The sequence below is a fragment of the Hypanus sabinus genome, chromosome 19 (assembly GCF_030144855.1).
Source record: "Hypanus sabinus isolate sHypSab1 chromosome 19, sHypSab1.hap1, whole genome shotgun sequence".
NCBI lineage: Eukaryota > Metazoa > Chordata > Chondrichthyes > Myliobatiformes > Dasyatidae > Hypanus > Hypanus sabinus.
This window is the reverse complement of record NC_082724.1, coordinates 38,731,947-38,753,482: the sequence shown is the minus strand read 5'-3', so window position 1 is coordinate 38,753,482 and position 21,536 is coordinate 38,731,947. Positions and strand designations below refer to the sequence as shown.

The following is a 21,536-nucleotide window of genomic DNA, read 5'->3' as shown; positions in this document are numbered from 1 at the left end:
ATCTAATTGTGACATATCACGATCTTTTCTGTAAAATACTGCACTCTGCTCAAATGTATTTTCTATTATTTCCCGTTAGATAAAGCTGATGTATTGCCATAATTCACAACAGGTTGTTCTTCACTGTCCAGTTGCCCTGTAATAGCTGAAATATTTCAAGAAAAATCATTCCGATTGAGACCATTCCTTCTATTTGTCAGATATCACTTTTGTTATTTAGCTTTTGTTTTTATTTCAGAAACGTTTCCTCCTTTTGATTATCCTTCTCATGTCAGGAGATTTTGATGATCCAGTTCACGACCATCTCTGCACCACACATGCCAGTTTCTCGAGACAATCTATCACAGAGTATGAAGGTTTCCTTCCCCTTTCAAACAACATCCCCTGTTTGTTTCTGGTGATCTGTGCTCCTCTGGCTGGCACCTTCATCTACATGTCTCTTCTAACACGTCTGGTGGCAAGTTTTAGTCATGACCGTGGAAGAGCAAGATGCTACAACTGAGCAGAGACAACAATGATTCTGAGGTTAGCCACAAAGGATAAATGTTCCCTTGCTCTCAAGAAATACCACACAGCTATTGCAGTAAAGAAGCTTTCTCCACTAGAGTCAAGTGTGCTTGCCTTAATCCCAGAGTCGATCACAGCTGCAAAAAAATATTATTTTGGTAATGTTATATAACATGAAGAGAAAAGGCCAAAGATAACTCGTCTATTTGTTCAATGCACATATTAAAATAGTTTGCAATCAACTAGTTTTAAGTTAGTCGCAGATAATAAGACCATAAAACATTAGAGCAGAATTGAACCATTGGCCTCTCAACCCCATTCTTGTCGTAACTTTTGTTGCCCTTACTAATCAAGAATGTATCAACTTCTGCTTTAAATATACCGAATTACCTGACTTCCATTGTTGTCTGTGGCAATGAATCGCACAGTTTCAACACACGCTGGCTAAAGAAATTGCTCCTTATCTCTGTTCTAAAGAGACATTTTGCATTCTAAGGCTCTGCCCACAGGTCTTGGACTCTTCCACAACTGGAAATATCTTCACCACTTCCATTCTATCTAGGCCTTTCAATATTCAATAGGTTTCAATGAGATCCTCCCTCAATCTTCTAAACTCCAGTGAATACAGGTCAAGAACTCCTCACAGGTTAACCTTTCGTTAGCAGAATCATTCTCATGAGCCTCCTCTGGACCCTCTCTAGTTCCAGCAGATCTTTTTGTAGATACAGGGCCCAAAACTCCTCACAATTATCCAAATGTAATCTGACCACTAGACTTGACTCTAGTGGGAAAGCCTTCTATATTTCATTACTTTGTGGTATTTCTTGAGAGCAAGGGAATACATTACAGTCTTGTTTCTGTATTCTAGTCCTTTCGAAGTGATGGTTAATTGACTCAACCTGCAAGTTAACCTTTAGGGAATTCTACCTATAACTCCCAAGCCCCTTTGCACCTCTCACTTCTGATTTTGCTTCTCATTTAGAATATGGTCTTCCTTCTACCAAAGTGCATGACCATACTCTTCCCTACAGTGTATTCCATCTGCTGTTTCTTTGCCTATGCTGCTAATCAGTCCATGTCCTCATGCAGGCTCTGTGCTTCCTCAACATTACCTGCCACTGTAAACTTGCCTGCAAACTTGGCCACAAATCCTATCATCCAGATCATTGAAAATATCCACATCCTATCATGTGAAAAGTAGTAGACCCAACCCTGACCCTTGCAGATCACCACTAGTTACAAGCCCCCCTTTCTTCCCACTATCTCCCTCCTGTCAGTCAGCTAACCTTCTGTCCATGCTAGTATCTTTCCTCTGATACCATGGGCTCTTATCTTGTATAGCAGCCTAGTGTGCAGCACTCTATCAAAGGCCTTCTGAAAGCCCAAGCAAACGACATCCACCAACTCTCCTTTGTCTATCCTGCCTGTTACTTCCTTAAAGAATTCTGTCAGATTTGTCAGGCAAGATTTCCCCGTAAAGGAACCATGCTGACTTTGGCCCATTTTATAATGTGCCTTTAAGTACCTCAGAACATAATCCTTAATAATGAACTTCAACTTTTTCCCAACCACTGGTTAGACCAACTGGCCTAAAATTTCCTATCTTTTGCCTCCTTCACTTCTTAAAGAGTGACAGTTGCAATTTTCCAGTTCTCTGGAACCATTCCAGAATCTAGTAATTCTTGAAAGATCACTACTAATGCCTCCACAATCTCCTCAGCTATCTCCTTCAGAACCCTCGGGTGTATTCTGTCTGGTCCCAGTGACTTGTCTACCTTCAGACCTTCTAGCTTCCCAAACACCTTCTCCTTAGTATTAACAACCCCACTCAATTCTATCCCCTGACACTTGAATTTCTGGCATACTGCCTGTGTCTTCCACAGTAAAGAATGACACAAAATTCTGATACAGTTTGTTCGCTTTTTTTTTGTCTCCATTTCTACCTCACTGTCATCATTTTCCAGAAGTCCAATATCAACTCTTGCCTCTCTTTTATACTATTGGCCAGTTTACCTTTGTATTTTCTCTTTTCTCTCACTATTGCTTTCTTAGTTCCCTTCTATTCATTTTTATAGGCTCTACAATCCTCTAGTTTCCCACTATTTTTTTTACTGTATTGCATGCTCCCTCTTTTGCTTTTATGCTGTCTTTGACTTGTTAGCTACAGCTGACGCATCCTTCCTTTTAGAATACTACTACTACTACTACTTCTTCTTGGGCCTGAATCTTCTCAGTTATTCCCGGAAACTACAGCCATTTGCTGTTCCACCATCATCCGTGTTTGTGTCTCCATCCAGTCAATTTCAACCAACTCCTCTCATGTGTCTCTACAGCTGTTTTCATCCTGCTGTAATATGGCTATATCCAATTTTAGCTTCTCCCTCTCAAACTGCAGGGTGGTTCAGTCTCCTTTACCTTAAGTTTCCCTATGAAATCAGGTTTATTACACAGTACCCAATGCATAATCGCTTTGCCCCTAGTGGGCTCAGCCACAAGCTGCTCTAAAAAGCCATCTCTTAGGCGTTCTACAAATTCAGTCTCTTGGGATCCAGCACCAACCTGATTTTCCCAACCTGCCTGCATGTTGAAAGCCCTTATGACCATTGCCTATTCAATACTCCATATCCTGGCTACTGTTCAGATGCCTGTACAGTCGGCCCTCTTTATCCGCGGGTTCAACCAACCGCGAATCGGGAAAACCCGGAAGTTCTCTCTCCAGCAATCGTTCGAGCATGTATAGACATTTTTTTTCTTGTTATTATTCCCTAAACAATACAGTATAACAACTATTTACATAGCATTTACATTGTATTAGGTGTTATAAATAATCTAGAGATGATTTAAAAGTACAGGCAGTCCCTGAGTTATGAACGAGTTCCTGAGTCCATCTTTAAGTCAGATTTGAAGTCGGAACAGGTACATCCGGTATTATTTAGCATCAGTTAGACAAACGTTTGTCTTAGTATATAGTATATATTTTACCATTCTATGCATATAAAACACTTAAGAAACGTACGTATTTCAGTAATTAAACCATTGCGTTGCTTAGTAATAATTGTAGCTTTCATCGGGGCAGGACCTTTCACATGCTCCATTAAAATTGTTCGATCGTTGACTGACTGTAGCCTAACGCTTTTCCAGTGACCGATGGTGTTTCACATCTTTCCAATCGCTTTATTACTTCCACCTTATTTTCAATCACGATCATGATTATTTTCATGAACAGAAACACTGCGGATTCAGAGCTGCACCGCCAGGTCCTAAAGACCACTGCACTGAGCCAGGTTAAATAGGGGACTTGAGCATCTGCGTTTTTTGGTATCCGCAGGGGGTCCTGGACGTGGATAAGGAGGACCGACTGTATATAACTCCCATCAAGGTCTTCTACCCTAGCAGTTCCTTAATTCTACCCACAAGAATGCTACATCTTCTGATAGAAATTCACTCCTTTCTAAAGATTTTATTTCACTTTTTAGCAACAGAGCCACCCCACTCCATCTGCCCACCTGGCTGGCTTTCGATACAACATGTGTTGTTGTATGTTAAGCTCCCAGTTGTGATCTTCTTTCAGCCACAATTCAGTGATGCCCACAACATCATACCTACCAATTGCTAGCTGTGTTACAAGATCATCTACTTAAATCTGTATACTGTGTGCATTCAAATGTAAAACCTTCACTCCAGTATTCATCACCTTTTCAATTTTGTCTCCTTGTTACCTGAAGTTAAATTTTTATCCCTTTTTTGTAAGTTTTTTCATTCTGGAGACTTCCATGACCTCTCCTGTTCTTTGCTTCCCTTTTTATTTAATCCTTAACATTTTAAGCTGTTGAATCCCTACTATTTATTTAAAGTGCTATCCACAGCCCTAAGTTATGCAGTTTGCCAGGACACCAATCCCCTCCTGGTTCAGTTGGAGCCCATCCCATCAGAACAGCTCCATCCTTCCCCAATACTACTGCCAATGTCCCACAAACTAAAAACTTCTTCTCCCACATCAATCTTTATAATCGCTCCTGTGCCAATTTGCGCGAGTCAGATACCAATGCAGAGATTATTTTCTTTTGGGTTCTACATTTTAATTTAACCTCTAACTGCTCAAATTTTCTCATCAGAACCTCATTCCTTGTTGTTCTTGTGTTGGTTGTAGCCACGTAGACCACGACAACTGGATCTTTCCCCTCCAACTCCCATTTCCTCTACAGTTCAGAGATTTCCTGAACCTGGACACCAGGCAGATAATTCAGCCTTCAGGACCCTCGATTCTTGCGATCAGAGAATTATCTGTGCTCCTGGCTATACTATCCCCAATCATAACTATATTTCTCTTCAATGGCTCCCTCAACCATGGTGCCAGAGTTTAGTTACTCATCCTTCCTGCAGGACCCTCTGTCATCCTCAATCCTGTTGGGCAAGATCAAGGATCTTGAGCTGAGGCTCCTCCAGCACTACCTGCCTCACTCGCAGTCACACCCTCTTGTTCCTGCCATGGACAAATTTGAAGTACTTAATCTAATAGGTACAACGACCTGAAACATTATGTTCAGGTAACTCTTCCAACCACACCCTCCCAGTGCATCACAATATTTGAAGTTCAGATTTAGTCATCAGCTTTGAGCCCGAGCCCCTTGAGCAGCCAACACTTGCTGTAAATGTGGTCATCAGAAACCACGTCATGTAGCTACAACATGTCTCCTTATGCTGCATCCCTATCTTATCTTCTTAGTTGTGGAGGCTATTCAACTTCTCTATGTTATCCTTGCATTGAAACCTTCAATAGCTTGAGTCAGTAGCGAAAAGTCCATTTGGGCTTTGAATTCCTTGTCTGTGCTCTAAGCTTTTTGTATTTCAGATGCATATAGGGCAGGGGGTTTCCAACCTGGGGTCCGTGGACCCATCGGTTAATGGCAGGGCTCCATGGCATATTTAAAAAGTTGGGAACCCCTAGCGTAGAATTTAAGCAAAGAGATGCTGTTGAAAGTCACCATTCTTTGTGAGTTAACAATGATGCTTGTCAGGATTGAACTGTGCATGGTTGCTATGGACTTTATTGGACATCCAAATTAGTTTAAAATCTCCTGCATGAACTGTGTTAAAACACGACTTCGAAGTACTAGCCCTTTTGTATGAATCTTCTTTTTCAAAATGTCTTCCCGTTTTGGGGAAAAAATAAAGTTCTGTAGCAGAAAGCAGTGGTTAATTCATCACCACCAATGTGGGCATGAAAGACTGATCGAAACCAGAACTGAGCATTTCTTTCAGATCAGATTTTCTCTTTTGAAGACAATGAGACTTTGTTCAAGTACACTTGTATATGCAACGATCTCTCTGTAGCCCACACATCCTCTCCCATCACTGCCCCAAAGAGAACCCAATCTTTGTTTCCTGAATGGAATTCAGATCCATCCTGTAGATGTGGCTTCAGTGCCCTGTACTTTCAGTTTTGGGAACTGCCTTTCACCAGTGGTGTTGTCAAAGTATTTCTGTAATTATAAGTACATTTCACTTCAAATGCATTTCCACCATCCACTTAAAACCAAAGGTCAGGATGTTAGTCAAGCTAGACCTTCCTTGTTTTCATGATCTGCTTGGATTGGCTTGTTCTCAAATTCAAGGTGGTTAATCACATATCTGTTGCAAGCTGCAGAGCAGCCTTCCGGAAGACAAGAAAATTTGCATGGAAAGTGGTTGTGAGAGGCCAAAAAGGCTATACAACAAAAACAAAGCAATGAAAGAGTTAGGGAATGGATTTTACACTCTCGAATGGTTTGGTTAATATATCATGTATGTAAGTCTTTGGGGGGTAAGGGGTTTATCTCCAAAGATGATGTTTTAATGGCAAGGATTTATTTTACCCCCATACACAGAAAAAAATGCCATAGATCTTTGCAAGCCCACTCTGCGGCAATTTTGGTAATATCATTGTCAATGAAAAGGTTCACTCTGGAAAAGCACTGAAGTGCAGACCATTTAATAGTCTGTATTTTACCCTCTTCTTGGAGCAGCAATCCTTTACACCCCCTGACAGACATCAATTTGTAAAAATCAAGGTCACTATTAGCATGATCATATTTATGTACATCAATTAAATAAGCATAGGAATATTAATCCAACTTTTGCATTTTAATTATTTTTTATATGGAGATTTTCTGCCTGAAAGCCAATTTCTTAAAATAGTTGAGGTATGAACAGGTATGGAAACTATTCATCACGACTTTTGTGTCTGTACACAACTACATCTCAATTAACTAAAAGCACACACACGGGAGATGGCTTCAACTGGTGCATTCGTATTGCAGTGCAAGAGAGAACGAGAGAACAATATGCATGTGCAGACAACAGATCAATATGTAGAGCTAAGGGGGGGGGGATCAGTGCTTTAAAAGAAATAGATCTGTGCATTACACTTCCTCCCCTTTTAGATTAGTGAACCATAAAACTATGTATGGACAAAACATTCAATTTCCCTTCCATAAAACCATATCCCGAATAAACGTGCTTTCACAATAACAGTCAATAACTAACTTCACAGTTTTTAAAGATTTAGGCTACGTCCACACTACGCTGGATAAATCCGTAACCGAAGCTTTTTCTCTTTGTTTTTACCCTCCGTCCACACTAAACCGGCATTTTTGTCCCCCGAAACCGGAGCTTTTCAGAAACGCTTTCCAGAGTGTGTATTTTTGAGAATGGCGGATTGGCTAGAGCAGTGTGGACAGGGTAACCGGAGAAATTTCAAAAAAGGCTGTCAGACGGCAGCGCGCCATTTCATTGTTTTCTTGAATGCAACCTAGCAATTTCAGAACAGACGGCGAGACTGAAGCCAGAAGAGTTAGAAATGTACTCACCAAATACTTTGTCCCACAACTTACTGAATAAATGAGTATACCCACTTTGCCCTGTTTTCTGTCCTTGCTCATATGAAGGTGGTTTTACTTATTTATGCAAGTACTTCTCTGACAGTAGATGTGTAACATCCTAATACAAGGTAACACTGATGCAGACATGTTTTATACATTTAACAAGGTGCTTTATTAATGCAACAGAGTTAGTCAGGTTTTCAATGTTTGTCGTTAGCCGGGAGTCTCTGAACTCCCTGTCTGTTGCCTCCATACGCTCCAGTATGTTTTTTTTTCACTTTTAATTTCTCCTGCGCGAGAGCCAACAGCTGTCCGTTGTTTTAAGTTTTTCTAGTCTGTAACTACACAAACGCTCACTTTTATGGTGAGACTTGACACCAGACATGTCGCTTGTTTTCGGTAGATGTGTCCTGCACATGCGCATTCGGAGGAGATTCGCTGAAATCTTCGTTTCAGTGTGGATAGAGATATTTTTAAAAATGCATAGTGTGGACGTCTATGGTTTTTACGCAAAACCAGTGTTTTCAAAATGATCCGGTCTAGTGTGGACATAGCCTCAGTCTTTTGGGTGGTGCTCTGTTAATTTCAGGATGGCGCCTCTGGACCTGTGGAGTAGCATCAGGTTTGGCAGGTGTCTTGTCAATGATAATGTTCTCATTGCGCTTCTGGCTTTAACTGGTGTATTCACATTGTGATGCGAGCAAGAGAACAATGTGGATATGTAGACAACAGATCAATACATAGTGCTAAGGGGGGGGATGTTATTGCTCTAAAAGAAATAGAGTTGTACATTACAACTACTATTATGGCAAACATTCCCACTTGCTTACAATCCATTAATATTTTTAATATTGCTTTCAGCTAACTGCTGTGAGATTTATATGATCATTTGTCTTATATAGTGAAAGTTATTTCAAAATACATTTGGCCCTCCTTATCCGCGAGTTCCACATCTGTGAATTCAACCAACTGCAAATCGAGAAAAGCCGGAAGTGCTCTTCCAGCACTTGTTGTTCGAGCATGTACAGACTTTTTTTCTTGTCATTATTCCCTAAACAATGCAGTATAACAACTATTTCACATAGCATATACATTGTATTAGGTATTATAAGTAATCTAGGGATGACTTAAAGTATACGGGAGAATGTGTGTGGGTTATCATGGATCGGGATCGAAAAAAATCATAAGTTCTCTTACTAAGTAAGTCAGAACAGGTACATCCAGTGTTATTTATTGTCAGTTAGTCGAACGTTTGTCTTTGTATATAGTATATATTTTTCCTTTCTATGCATATAAAACACTTAAGAACGTATGTTTTCGCGCCAGGCTCGGGAGCCAGTGATAGACTGCTTTCGAGTGCACTCTCCATCCATGCCGGGTTGATGTGGAGGATCAAAAATTCAAAACCCCAAAACCCAATAATTAAACCACTGTGTTGCTTAGTAATAATTGTAGCTTTCAGCAGGGCAGGGCCTTTCTCACTTTATCCTTTAAAATTGTTCCAATCGTTGACTGACGTAGGCTAACGCTTTTACAATGACCGATGGCATTTCACCTTTTTCCGATTGCTTTATTATTTCCACTTTATTTTCAATCGTGATTATTTTCATGAACAAGAAACACTGCGGATTCAGAGCTCTGCCGCTGAGTCCTAACGTCCACTGCACTGAGACAGGTTAAATAAGGTCTGGGGTTCCGCTGGGTCCTAAGATCCACTGCTTGAGACAGGTAGAATAAGAGACTTGAGCATCCGTGTTTTTTGGTATCCACGAGGGGTCCCAGAACCAATCCCTTACGGATAAGGAGGGCCGACTGTATGTAATTCAAATATGATGTACCATCAAGTTTACCTGACTAAGTCTTGTATAAAAGGTTGCCCAAGTATTTAGGCAATATTATTGGAAGTTGATTGTGAAAGTAATATGGTACTTGACACCTACATTATGCCCACATGTGTGGGCATATAAGGAATCCAGGAATAAAATTTGTAATATCTCTGAAGTTTTTACAACTGTACATGTGTTTTCATCCCGAACTGTTCAAAAGTATGACTGTAATTGATACAAGACTGAAAACCGCATTTCTGCCAACTTGCGATACTCTAGGGATAAAGTTCTAATTTAGAAGATACCTGAACTGCAAGATTTTGAGGCACCTTTACAAGGAGTGTACTAGATGGCTAGTGAATTCAAAACCTTGAGATTTCTTATCTTTTTTTATAAAGGTTGTCAGCTCTCAGAGTTATGCTCATCTCTCCTATAATTCTCATTTATCTTAATTTGGCTATAATTGATTTCACCGATCAATTAACACTTCCTTGCTTCATCACAAAGGCTTTGTCCCAGCTTCAGCCCACCTTCTCTTTTGAGTGCACTTCAAGTCTTTTCCCCAATACAGTCGGCCCTCCTTATCCGCGGGGGATTGGTTCTGGGACCTCACACGGATACCAAAATTTGCGGATGCTCAAGTCTCTTATTTAACATGTATCAGTGTGGTGGTCTTTAGGACCCAGCAGAACTCTGGACTTTATTTAACATGTCTCCGTGCGGTGGACATTAGGAGCTGGCGGCACAGCTCTAAATCCGCAGTGTTTCTGTTCACGAAAATAATCAGGATAACGATTGAAAATAAGGTGGAAGTAATAAAGCGATCAGAAAGAGGTGAAACGCCATTGGTCATTGGAAAAGCGTTAGGCTACAGTCGGTCAACGATCGGAACAATTTTAATGGAGCATGTGAAAGGCCCTGCCCCGATGAAAGCTACAATTATTACTAAGCAACACAGTGGTGAAATGATTGAAATACGTATGTTTCTTAAGTGTTTTATATGCATAGAAAGGTAAAATATTTACTATATACTAAGAAAAAAGTTTGACTAACTGACGCTAAATAATGCCGGATGTACCTGTTCCGACTTCAAATCCGACTTAAAGGTGGACTCAGGAACGGAACTCATTCATAACTGCCTGTACTTTTAAGTCATCTCTAGATTACTTATTATACCAAATACAATGTAAATGCTATGTGAATAGTTGTTATACTGTATTGTTTAGGGAATAATGACAAGAAAAAAAATGTCTGTACATGCTCGAACAATGATTGCTGGAGAGGGAACTTCCGGGTTTTCCCGATCCTTTCTATGCATATAAAACACTTAAGAACGTATGTTTCAGCGGTTTGTGGAATCCGCGGATAAGGAGAGCCTACTCTATTTGTACATATGGGTGTAGTCATGGGCACCCGTATGGGTCCCAGTTATGCCTGCCTTTTTGTTGGCTTTCCAAGTCTATATCGGTATCCATCCCCCTCTTTTCTTTCGCTACATCGACGATTGCATTGGTGCTGCCTCTTGCACGCATGCTAAGCTCGTCAACTTCATTAACTTTGCCTCCAACTTTCACCCTGCCCTCAAATTTACCTGGTCCTTTTCCAAAACCTCCCTCCCCTTTCTTGATCTTTCTGTCTCCATCTCTGGAGATGGCCTATCTACTGATATCTACTATAAGCCTACAGACTCTCACAGCTACCTGGACTATTCCTCTTCCCACCCTGTCTCTTGCAAAAATGCTATCCCCTTCTCACAATTCCTCCATCTCTGCTGCATCTGCTCTCAGGATGAGGCTTTTCATTCCAGGATGAAGGAGATGTCTTCCTTTTTTAAACAAAGGGGCTTCCCTTCGTCCACCATCAACTCTGCTCTCAAACGCATCTCTCCCATTTCCCGCACATCTGCCCTCACCCCATTCACCCGCCACCCCACTCAGGATAGGGTTCCCCTTATCCTCACCTACCACCCCACCAGCCTCCAGGTCCAACGTATAATTCTCCGTAACTTCCGCCACCTCCAACGGGATCCCATTACCAAACAGATTTTTCCCTCCCCCCCCCCCTTCTGCTTTTCGCAGGGATCACTCCCTACACGACTCCCTTGTCCAATCATCCCCCCCCCCCCCCCATCCCTTCCCACCGATCTCCCTCCAGGCACTTACCCTTGTAAACGGAACAAGTGCTACACCTGCCCTTACACTTCCTCCCTCACCACCATTCAGGGCCCCAGACAGTCCTTCCAGGTGAGGCGACACTTCACCTGTGAGTCGGCTGGTGTGGTATACTGCGTCCGGTGCTCCCGGTGTGGCCTTTAAAATATTGGTGAGACCCAACGCAGACTGGGAGACCGTTTCGCTGAACACCTACGCTTGGTCCGCCAGAATAAGCAGGATCTCCCAGTGGCCACACATTTTAATTCCACATCCCATTCCCATTCTGATATGTCTATCCATGGCCTCCTTTATTGTCAAAATGAATCCAAACTCAGGTTGGAGGAACAACACCTTATATACCGGCTGGGTAGCCTCCAACCTGATGGAATAAACATTGACTACTCTAACCTGTTAATTCCCCTCCTCCCCTTCTTACCCCATCCCTGACAAATTTAGTTGTTTGTCTGTTCTCCAACTCCCTCTGGTGCTCCCCCCCCCCCTTTCTTTCTCCCAAGGCCTCCCGTCCTATGATCCTTTCCCTTCTCCAGTTCTGTATCACTTTCGCCAATCACCTTTCCAGCTTTTAGCTTCATCCCACCCCCACCGGTCTTCTCCTATCATTTTGCATTTCCCCCTCCCCCCACTACTTTCAAATCTCTTACTATCTTTCCTTTCAGTTAGTCCTGACGAAGGGTCTCGGCCCGAAACGTCGACAGCGCTTCTCCCTATAGATGCTGCCTGGCCTGCTGTGTTCCATCATCATTTTGTGTCTGTTGTTGTTTGAATTTCCAGCATCTGCAGATTTCCTCATGTGTGCCGACTGTATGTACAGGGTTATACATCATGGAAACAAGTTCTTCGGCCCACCAAGTCACAGCAAGCATGAGTACCTATTTACAATAAAACTGCTGTAATCCCTTTTTATTCTCCTCACTGCACAACAGCTTCTCCCAGATTCTAACATCTACCGACACACAAGAGCTGGTTTATAGATCATAAGATATAGGAGCTGAATTAGGCCATTTGGCCCATCAAGTCTGCTCTGCCATTCATCACGGTTGATCCAGTTTCTCTCAGCCCCAGTCTCTTGCCTTCTCCCTGTATCCCTTCATGCCCTGATCAATCAAGAATCTCTCGAGCTCTGCCTTAAATATGCATGAAGACTTGGCCTCCACAGCTGCTTGTGGCAAAGAATCCCACGGGTCACCACTCTCTGGCTAAACAAACTCCTCCTCATCTCAATTCTAAAACAACACCCATATGTCCTCTGGTCTTAACTCTCCCACCATAGGAAACATCCTCCCGGCATCCATTCTATCAAGGCCTTTCACCATTCAATAGATTTCAATGAGGCGTTAACCTACCAGCATTCATATCTTTGGAATAGAGGGGGAAATTGGAGCAGTCAGGGGAGAAATCACAGGATTGCAGACAGAACACAGCTACACAGCTAGACCTGAGGTCAGGATTGAACTTGGGTCACTGAAGTTGTGAGGCAGCTGCTCTGCTGACTACCACTGTGCTACCTCAGTTCTCCCTTCAGCCCCACAGCTCCACAGTCTGGATTAAAACTACGTGATATTCCATATAACTTTATAATGTGTACCAGATTCCTTCTAACCCCACCCTCAATGTGTTCACTATTTTCCCTTCAACTCCTCTCTCTCTCTCCCCTCCCCCTCTCTCCCTCCCTCTCTCTCCCTCCCCCTCTCTCCCTCCCCCTCTCTCCCTCCCCCTCTCTCCCTCCCTCTCTCTCCCTCCCCTCCCTCCCTCCCTCTCTCTCTCTCTCCCCCCCCTCTCCCTCCCTCTCTGCAAGGAGAAGTGAGCTTTCTAAGATCTGGCAGCTCTCCCAGACTTTACTAATGAGGAATCTGGAATTCACTGCCTGAGGGGTTAATGGAGACTGAGGCGCCCACAACATTAAACTAGTCTCTAAATAAGAGCTTGAACTAAGTACAGAAAGCTGTGGACAAGGTGCTGATAAATGGGATTTGTGTGGAAAAGTAATTGATGATCAGGAGGAACATGGTGGAATGAAGGGCCTGTGTCTCTGTGACTGTGAACACTGGATGGACTGCTGACTCTCAGCTGGAGTTGGTCATTTTAAGGAGTGGAGGTTGCAGGTGCTGGAATGTGACACACAGAAAATAGTATGCCAGGCAGCATCTGTGCAGAGAAATGAGCAGTTGGCATTTCAGGTTGAGGCTTCTGATCCCACTAAAAGAGAAGTGGAAAGACAGCCAGCAAGGAAGTGACGTGAAAGTCACAGGAACAGCTCGAAGGCAATAGGTGGATCCAGGTGACTAGTGTGTGATTAGCAGGTCATTTAAAAACTGTCTATCTGAAATGACCTGAAGCCACACTTGTAATCCCAGACAGAATTCCTCGCTATCCTTTGATCTGTAAGCATTTTTGACTGTACTTAAAAGATGCGATGGTTTGCATATGTCCAGAAGACACTGAAAAGTGAATGAAGGGTCTCGGCCTAAAATGTCAACTGTTTATTCCTCTCTGTAGATACTCCCTGACCTACTGACCTGACCTCTAACATTTTGTGTATGTTACTCTGCAAAATAGCACCAGGTTAACTGTAATTCACAGTTGGCAATGGTAATTGCCACTGGCAGAGCAATGTTAAAGAGCTATCCACACTACCCTCGGGTGGATATGTGATCATACAAGTCAAATAACTGTGAGATAATGAGATTTAAGGTTAGATCTCAATATCACGTTGACATATCAGTATTTAAGCATCGTTGACTTTAAGCAAGAATCTTGTTATCATATTATAAGTTTACATATTTAAAGAAGTTAGAAATTGCTCTGAAGTGGCTAAGTGCAAACTTGAGGATTCTTTGCATAGTTTTAATGTTGGCTCAGAGAAATTGTATTTAAATTAAATTAATTCGGAATGATACTCATTGCTCAGTTTTGATTATCCATTGTTCTCTACTTTGTGGTTGATGAAATTTAGATATTATAAGATTTTAATAATGTACAATTGATAATAAATACTCTGGTTGAAAATGTGTATTGTTTTCTCCATAGGTCAAAGAAGCTTGCTTTGTTGGCTAAATCTCTACAGAATGTAAAAGTCATGAAGAGTGATTTGGGCTTTGAACTAAGGGAACTGGAGGAAGCAGCATTATTAGTTCAACAGGAAGAGAATAAGATCAAACAAGGGAAGACTGACCCCCAACTAATTCAGTCAGAGAGTGAGACAGAGGACGATGAGGAATCAACCAGCTCCTCCTCGGATACAGGAGAATCTGATCTGTGTGAAAGTGATTCGTCTAACCAGAGCAGTTCTGAAGGAACACGGAGAAATGGATTGCTTCTTGGAAAAGAGGCTGACTATGTAACTGATATTCAAGTTAAGGAGCCTTTGATCAAATTGAGTTGTGGCAAAGAAGCTGTACACATGGTGGACACGCAGTATCCAGACAAATGTGCTTTGAGGGAAGATCCCACTGCTAAATCACCCCCAAGAAGATTGATAGAAGAACTTGCAGATCAGTTGCAGTCAGTGGGGCTTTCGGAGCACTGTGAAAAATCTGCTATTGAGAATTCTAATGCTTCAGAGCACAAGCAAACAAGCCAGCCTGTTCAGAGTTTGGCACAGTACCAGCATTCACAGACGACCTCACAGCAGACTTTCTTAGAGGTGTCTCCTGAGAGGAATTGCCTGCTGCTCGTTGCAGGTCCTGATAATACAGAGGATTTTACAAACCTGGCATGAGTCCAGGTTGCATGCTAGAGAAAAAAATAAACTGATTTACATGTGTAAGCGTCTGATGTTAGTTAATGTACTTGCTAAATCACTTCAGAACAGCAGAATATGCAGCTAAAGCTTTGAGATTTTCTCATATATTACTAGATTTATCTGTACATGAGTATCTTATTCTAGTATTAAAACAAAACTTGTAATTGCTGTCTCCAACGTGTTGTGTGTTGTGATGACAAACCATTGCACTGTTAAGTTTAACTCGTTATTTAACTTGCTAGACTGATATGGGTTGGACCATTTGTATTTAATTCTAACCTATTACTTTTACCAGCCGCATTAAATAACGGTAGCATGCTGAAAAATTAATGAGCTGTGGTAGGGAGTAACAGAATGTAGTTTTGCATCTTGCCATCCCCGTGGGCCTGCACCACTTGTCCCTTGAGGGATGTGTCTCGTAAATGGATTGTCTGCTTCTTTTCGCTGTAATGTGAGGAAAGGAGAACTTAAAGGGAAGCAGAAATAATTAATAAGTTGTGGGATGAGAAAAATGGTAGGTGTAATCAAATGGTAGGTGGAATTGCAAAGTGCTGAATCCACTTGTGCTAATAGTGTCAATCAAATGTGGGCGTTGAAAAGGATGAAATACTTATTAAAGCTGAAGTCAGAGAAGACTTTGACCTGGAAAGCTCTAATTGAAGAGGATGGAAGAGAGCTGACAGGTTGAACTGGAGCCCTTTGAATTCAACTGAATTTTAATAATTGAAACTGCATTGTGGATAAAAATCTGAACTTCTAACTGACAGGGAAATAAATTACACAGAAAGTCTTTGTCCTTTCAATGCTGCAGGATTGAAAATTGATCTTTTCCAGAGGGTTGCAACAGAGTGTATTTTTTGTGTGTGGGTAAGCCATGCTGGGTGTGAAATTTGACTGAGCACGAAGGTTGCTTCCACATGTTACCCACGCATGTTCTTTGCAGTGTCAGATCTTGTGCCACACTTGTTCAGAGCGCTGCCAGGAGCAATTGGGTTAAATCAGATCAGTTGCTGGTTTCTTTCTGGAGAGTCGAGTTGGCGTAGCTTTTAAGAGGCCACACACACCAGCTTCTGCAGGACGCTTCAAAATAATCACAGACTGAACGCTGACCTCTGTTGACCGTGGACTATTGGGAGCAGTTACTCTGGCCCCTCCACACTTAAAACTTGGTTCGACTGAGTGATCCTGCAATGGTCCAAGTAGACGTGAGGTATGAGCAGGAGCTCGGGTTGGGTATGGCCAGGGGACTTGAGGAAAGGCAGAGCCAAGGATGTTCTTAAGAAGCAGGATGGCAAAAGAAATGCTGACACCCTGTATTAATCTTCTGCTGTCTCCTAAGTCCCGGGAGACGACCGACTGCATCTCAGCTGTAACTCAGATTACAAAGCTGATGCAGACGTCTCCAGAGCCCAAGACAACACTTGTAACCAAGTCCTGCAGTCCAGCCACCCTGGCTGTATCTTCACGGTTTTATGCCCCTTGCTCAGATACCCTGTTGCTGGTAAAGAGCAACACACACAAAGTGCTAGAGGAACTCAGCAGACCAGGCAGCATCTATGGAAAAGAGTGAATAGTCAACATTTCAGGCTGAAACCCAGCATCAGGACTGGAAAAAGAGATGAGAAGTCAGAGTAAGAAAGCGGGCGGAGAGGAGGAAGGTGAAGAATGTACAGGGTGATCTGTTGCTGACTGGTATTGCTCTATTCCTGAAGCAAAGCAACCTGCACTGGCAAGGTAGCTTGCTCCCTCTTTAGTTTGTTCCTGGTGTTCCTGTGGGAGGGAGGGGTGGTGTTGGTGTGAAGGGGTAAGGCAAAAAGGAAGTATGAAATGAAAATTAAAGCCCCTTCTTCTGTAGCGGGGTGGTGTTCACCTCTGTGTTTTGCAGCTGAAGATTGCATGAGTGTAGATGCAAATGTTTGACATCTTGTCTTTGCATAGCTGGTGACTCATGAAGTATCTGCTGGCCTTGTGCCAGTGTTCTTTGTGAGCCACTTGCTTTGTGGCTGGCTCTTTTCTAGTTCCTCCTCTGCTATGGTGCTCTATGGGCTCCTTGCCATACCCTCTTCCATCTCCTCCCCCCACCCACCTCACAGAGGCAAAGGGCCTCCCTCTTCCCCTCCGCTTCATCCAGAAGCTGTGCAATGAGAAACAGAAGTGCAAGCTCCACCCCCTCATCTGTCTGTTTGATGCCAGAATGCACAGGATACAGTGATTGCTACAAGGCTGTGGCTTGCTGCCGAGTGCTCTTTACACACCGGTGCCCAGGCATCAAAGTGCACTGTAAGATTATCTACAGCTGCACTGAACTCATTGTCGTCAGGACCCACAGTACCTGACATCTATGGTAATGTTAGATAAGCCCTGTGTTTTTATAGATTGACGTACACTGAGCCGAATTACTGCTCCATGTCAGAATTGAAAGGATTGCTGAGCAAATAGAGTCAAAACAAAACCATTTGGAAAGGCCTGGTATGCACCATAACTATCCAGCAATCATGCAAGCTGCAGAAGCACTGGACTGTATTAGGAAACCATTTTGCCATCTGCCCTCACGTGTGGCTGTTGTTCAGATGTTTCGCTGGAACTTGCATGAAGTGCCTCGAGGCAGAACAGCTAAAAGATGGGAATTGCGCTCTTGGCTTTTCTCTTCCTCTTACCTCACCATGATTATGGTTTTACTTGGAAGCAACGAACCCGTAGAGAAAGCAACTGGTCATTGGCAGGCAGAGGGTGGTTATGAGACCGCTTCCAGTCATTGTACTGGACCATGTTCAAGGACTAATCAATAGAGCTGAGTGAATATGTTGTGGTTGTCATGGACAAGTGTGTCCCCACAGAATTATTCAGTCTTCCCCAGCCAGAAGCCCTGGATAAACCAAGAGTTTCACAATCTGCTGAGGCCTACATCGGCGACGTTTAGGACGGATGGCCCAGAAAAGAAGAAGAGGACCGGGTATGGCGTCTTGAAAACCATCTCATTTGCAAATTGCTTGTCTTTAACATATCAGAGAATCTGTCCTGGGACCAGAACGTAAATAACACCAGAAAGAAGGCATGGAATAAAAGTATCTCGATTCTTAAAAGTTTTGGTATATCACCAAAAATCTTTGACAAATTTCCAAACATGCACAGTGGAGAGTTGCAGGTTGCATCATGGCCTGAAACACCAATGCCTTGGACTAAAAAAGGCTGTGGAAAGTGGTATTATTTTTATTTGCATTTTGTCTTTTTGCATGTCGGTTGTGATACGGCCTCTGTTTATCTATAGTTTTAGTAAATTTTTTGCATTTCCCCTATAAATGCCTGAAAGAAAATGAATCTCAAAGTAGTATATGGTAACATGCATACTTGGATAGTAAGTTGATTTTGAACTTTGAACTGGTACACCAGGTGAGATGAAATCCTGTGAAGTTCGTAGATTGTGATTGAAATTTGAGCTATTTCAGGACAGATAGACAGAAATCCATTTACTTACAACTAATGCTGTAAGGTTTATTCAAGCCTCTGAGGACCGATTCCTACATACACGTACATATTCAAACCAAACATATTTTCATCTCTAATCCTTAGGGAAAGGCTGTCTGAGCTCCCAGTGGTCTCGAAGTGTGCACGTGTAGATTCTTGCCACTAGATGTCAGGATTGGTGTCTTGAAAAGGATGTCGGACACAACCAGTGTTCATATACGGTATTTGTCATTCCTGGCTTGTATCCAGCCACTGCCTCCACTAACATTTTCACTCCCAACTGGTCACTGGTTCAATTTTCATTCAAAGCCCTGCTGGAAAATCCATATTTGTTGCAAAAGCTTGGAATATAACCAACAAACCTAGGGTTTAATAATGCTGCAGTAATTGAAAGTTTTAAAACTACAAATGCTTGAAATCAAAAGTAGAAGCAGAAAATCCTGGAAGCAGAAAGTTGACAGCATCCATGCAAGGAGAAGAAAAATTGACATGTATGATTATGCTGTGGACATTTTGGGCTGAGACCCTTCTTCAGGAACTCTCTTCCTTTCCAGTCCCGAAGAAGGGTCTCAGCCTGAAAAGGTGGCTGTTTACTCTTTTCCATAGATGCTGCCTGGCCTGCTAAGTTCCTCCAGCATTTTGTGTGCATTGCTTTGTATCTCCAGCATTTGCAGATATTCTGTTTTTTTTAAGAAATAACATGTCTGGATTTCTTATTCAGAACTCAGGGGAAGTACCTTGACCTGAAATGTTAATTATTCCTCATGCTGCAGATTCTGTCTGATCTGATGAGTATTTCCAGCACTTTTTTAATTTAATGGTGCTACCATTCAGCATATGCAGGGTGGTTCTAAAATATTTGATCTTGATGGAAATATTCTGGATTTGCACACCCAGTGGTGATAATTATATATTTATACAGTATTTTTAACGTCTCAAGTATTTCTACAGAAGCATTGTCTAACAAAATGGCAGAGTAGATATCCCAGAGATAGGTTAAAGATGCTTTCTTGCTCCAACCTATCAACTCCACACTGCGTGGAACACTATTTGCATTAACCCCACACTGATCCCGTGTATTCTCTCCGCACTCCCATCATCTATCCCCACACAGTAATAGGGTTTGCAGCAGTGAATCGCCTACTTATCTGCAATGCTGTGGGATGTGGGACAGAACTGGAGCGCCCCAGAGAGTCCATGGAAACTGGACCCAGAGAACACAGCAGGCAGAATCAAGCCAGGCTGCTGAAGTTGTGTGGCAGCAATGTTACATAGCCATCAAGGAAATGCCAGAGATTATGAGCCAAATGAAGGCATTAAGTCACTAACAAGCAAATTGTATTCAAGGATGATGTAAAAGTGGAGGAGTAAAGGAGGATTGGAGTTTGAAAGTGACAAAGTTGGAAACAAATGCAAGAGTTTTGAAATTATGGCGTGGCTCATCTGGGAGTCAGAAATACGGTGTTCAAGCTGAGTCTGCAGTGGAACAAAAACACAGGAAATGCAGAATACATGCCAAACCAATGTGAGGGTTTACTGGGGAGTCTCTCCCTCATGGTCCATGTGCCTGAAAGGCAGCTGACAGGTCTAAACCCTGTCTGGGTAAGAGGAGGTAAAATGGTGTGGCTCTGCTTGGACCAGTGCAGGTTAACGAAAGCAAAAACATATTGTAAGATAGATGCTGGTTTGAACTGGGATGTGAACGGTGAGCTTCCGTTTATCTCAATCAGCCTGTTGTGTTGGTGCCTCTGTTTGAATCCGCTATTTTGGACTCAAGACAGCACCACTGCTGCACCTCTCCACCTTTGGGGATAAATGTGACACTGAGACCCCATGTAGCCCCGTAAGCTGGTTGGAAATATCCCATGGCTTAATTTCAGAGAAGGGGAATTATTCCCAAAGTTCTCTCCAATTGTTATTGGTAATTGTTTGGTAAAGTGTCACCAAACCACGCAATGTAATCATGTTACATTGCCACAGTAGGAGCCCGCTTTTACATCTCCAATGTCTGGAAAGAACTGTACTTTGAAATCTGCTCTGAAATCACAAATGGTTCTAAACCAGGGGTTCCCAACCTTTTTTTTTTATTCCATGGACCCTTACGATTAAGCGAGGGGTCCGTGGACCCCATGTTGGGAACCTCTGCTCTGAACGTTTTTCCTAATTTTGCATTCAGGATAGCCATTTCCTACTTAAACCTGCGTCAAGAAAGTCAGGAACGCAGAAGTGTACGCCAAACAGTCGTCAGGGTTCTGTGAGCAGTTCCTCTTTCCTGCCGTGTTCTGGGAATGTGAGCACTCCAAACTGTTTAGACTCCACGAGGTAAAAGCATGTTTCAGTTCACCCGCTTTTAATGTAACTAAACCTCCGTCTAAATTCACCACCACCACTTTCATTTTAACGTGGTCCTGCCGCTTTCCAAGAGTCTGTATCTTGCACTTTGAAATAAGATAAAAGTAAACTAATTTAAATATTTCACATACTTAAGTCACTCCTGGTTTTTGCTTGCCAATGCCGATTTCGGTTTTGATAAGGCAATAAATGAAATGTTGAACCAGATCGCTGGATTTGTCTAATGAATGGATTCTGTTCAACAACATAAGTTTCTTTTAGGTTTTGGTTCTTGATGCTTTTTAATTAGACTTTTTTGTGAAATCTGGTTTCGTGAGTAAACCCTTGGGCGGTCTTGTAGAAATCTATCGCATTAATATCAATAACAATTCCTTTTGAATGCATTAAAGAACATACTGACAGTCGTCTTTGATTGCGTTGTTTTACCAAAGTCCGTCACCTAAATAAGACACGGTTCATCGTCATCGAGGCGTACATTACACGCAGAAATGGGAAGGCACTGAAAGCGTTCTGATTCAATTGCATGACCTTAAGGCTGGTCTGGAAATGATGCTGAACGTGAAGCGAACCAGATTTCGCTAGGTTCAGTGAGCAATTTCACACGCAATTG

At 42.4% G+C, this 21,536-nt stretch overlaps 1 protein-coding gene across 1 annotated transcript in view; it reads left to right on the top strand.

Annotated features, from left to right (window-relative positions):
- Positions 1 to 15,281, top strand: part of shq1 (SHQ1, H/ACA ribonucleoprotein assembly factor) — a 138,167-nt gene extending 122,886 nt beyond the window's left edge. The window contains exon 12 of the mRNA XM_059944336.1: positions 14,395 to 15,281. Coding sequence (XP_059800319.1) covers positions 14,395 to 15,085 — 691 coding nt within the window. The 3' untranslated portion in view covers positions 15,086 to 15,281. The remainder of the gene's footprint in view (positions 1 to 14,394) is intronic.
- The last annotated feature ends 6,255 nt before the right edge of the window (positions 15,282 to 21,536 follow it).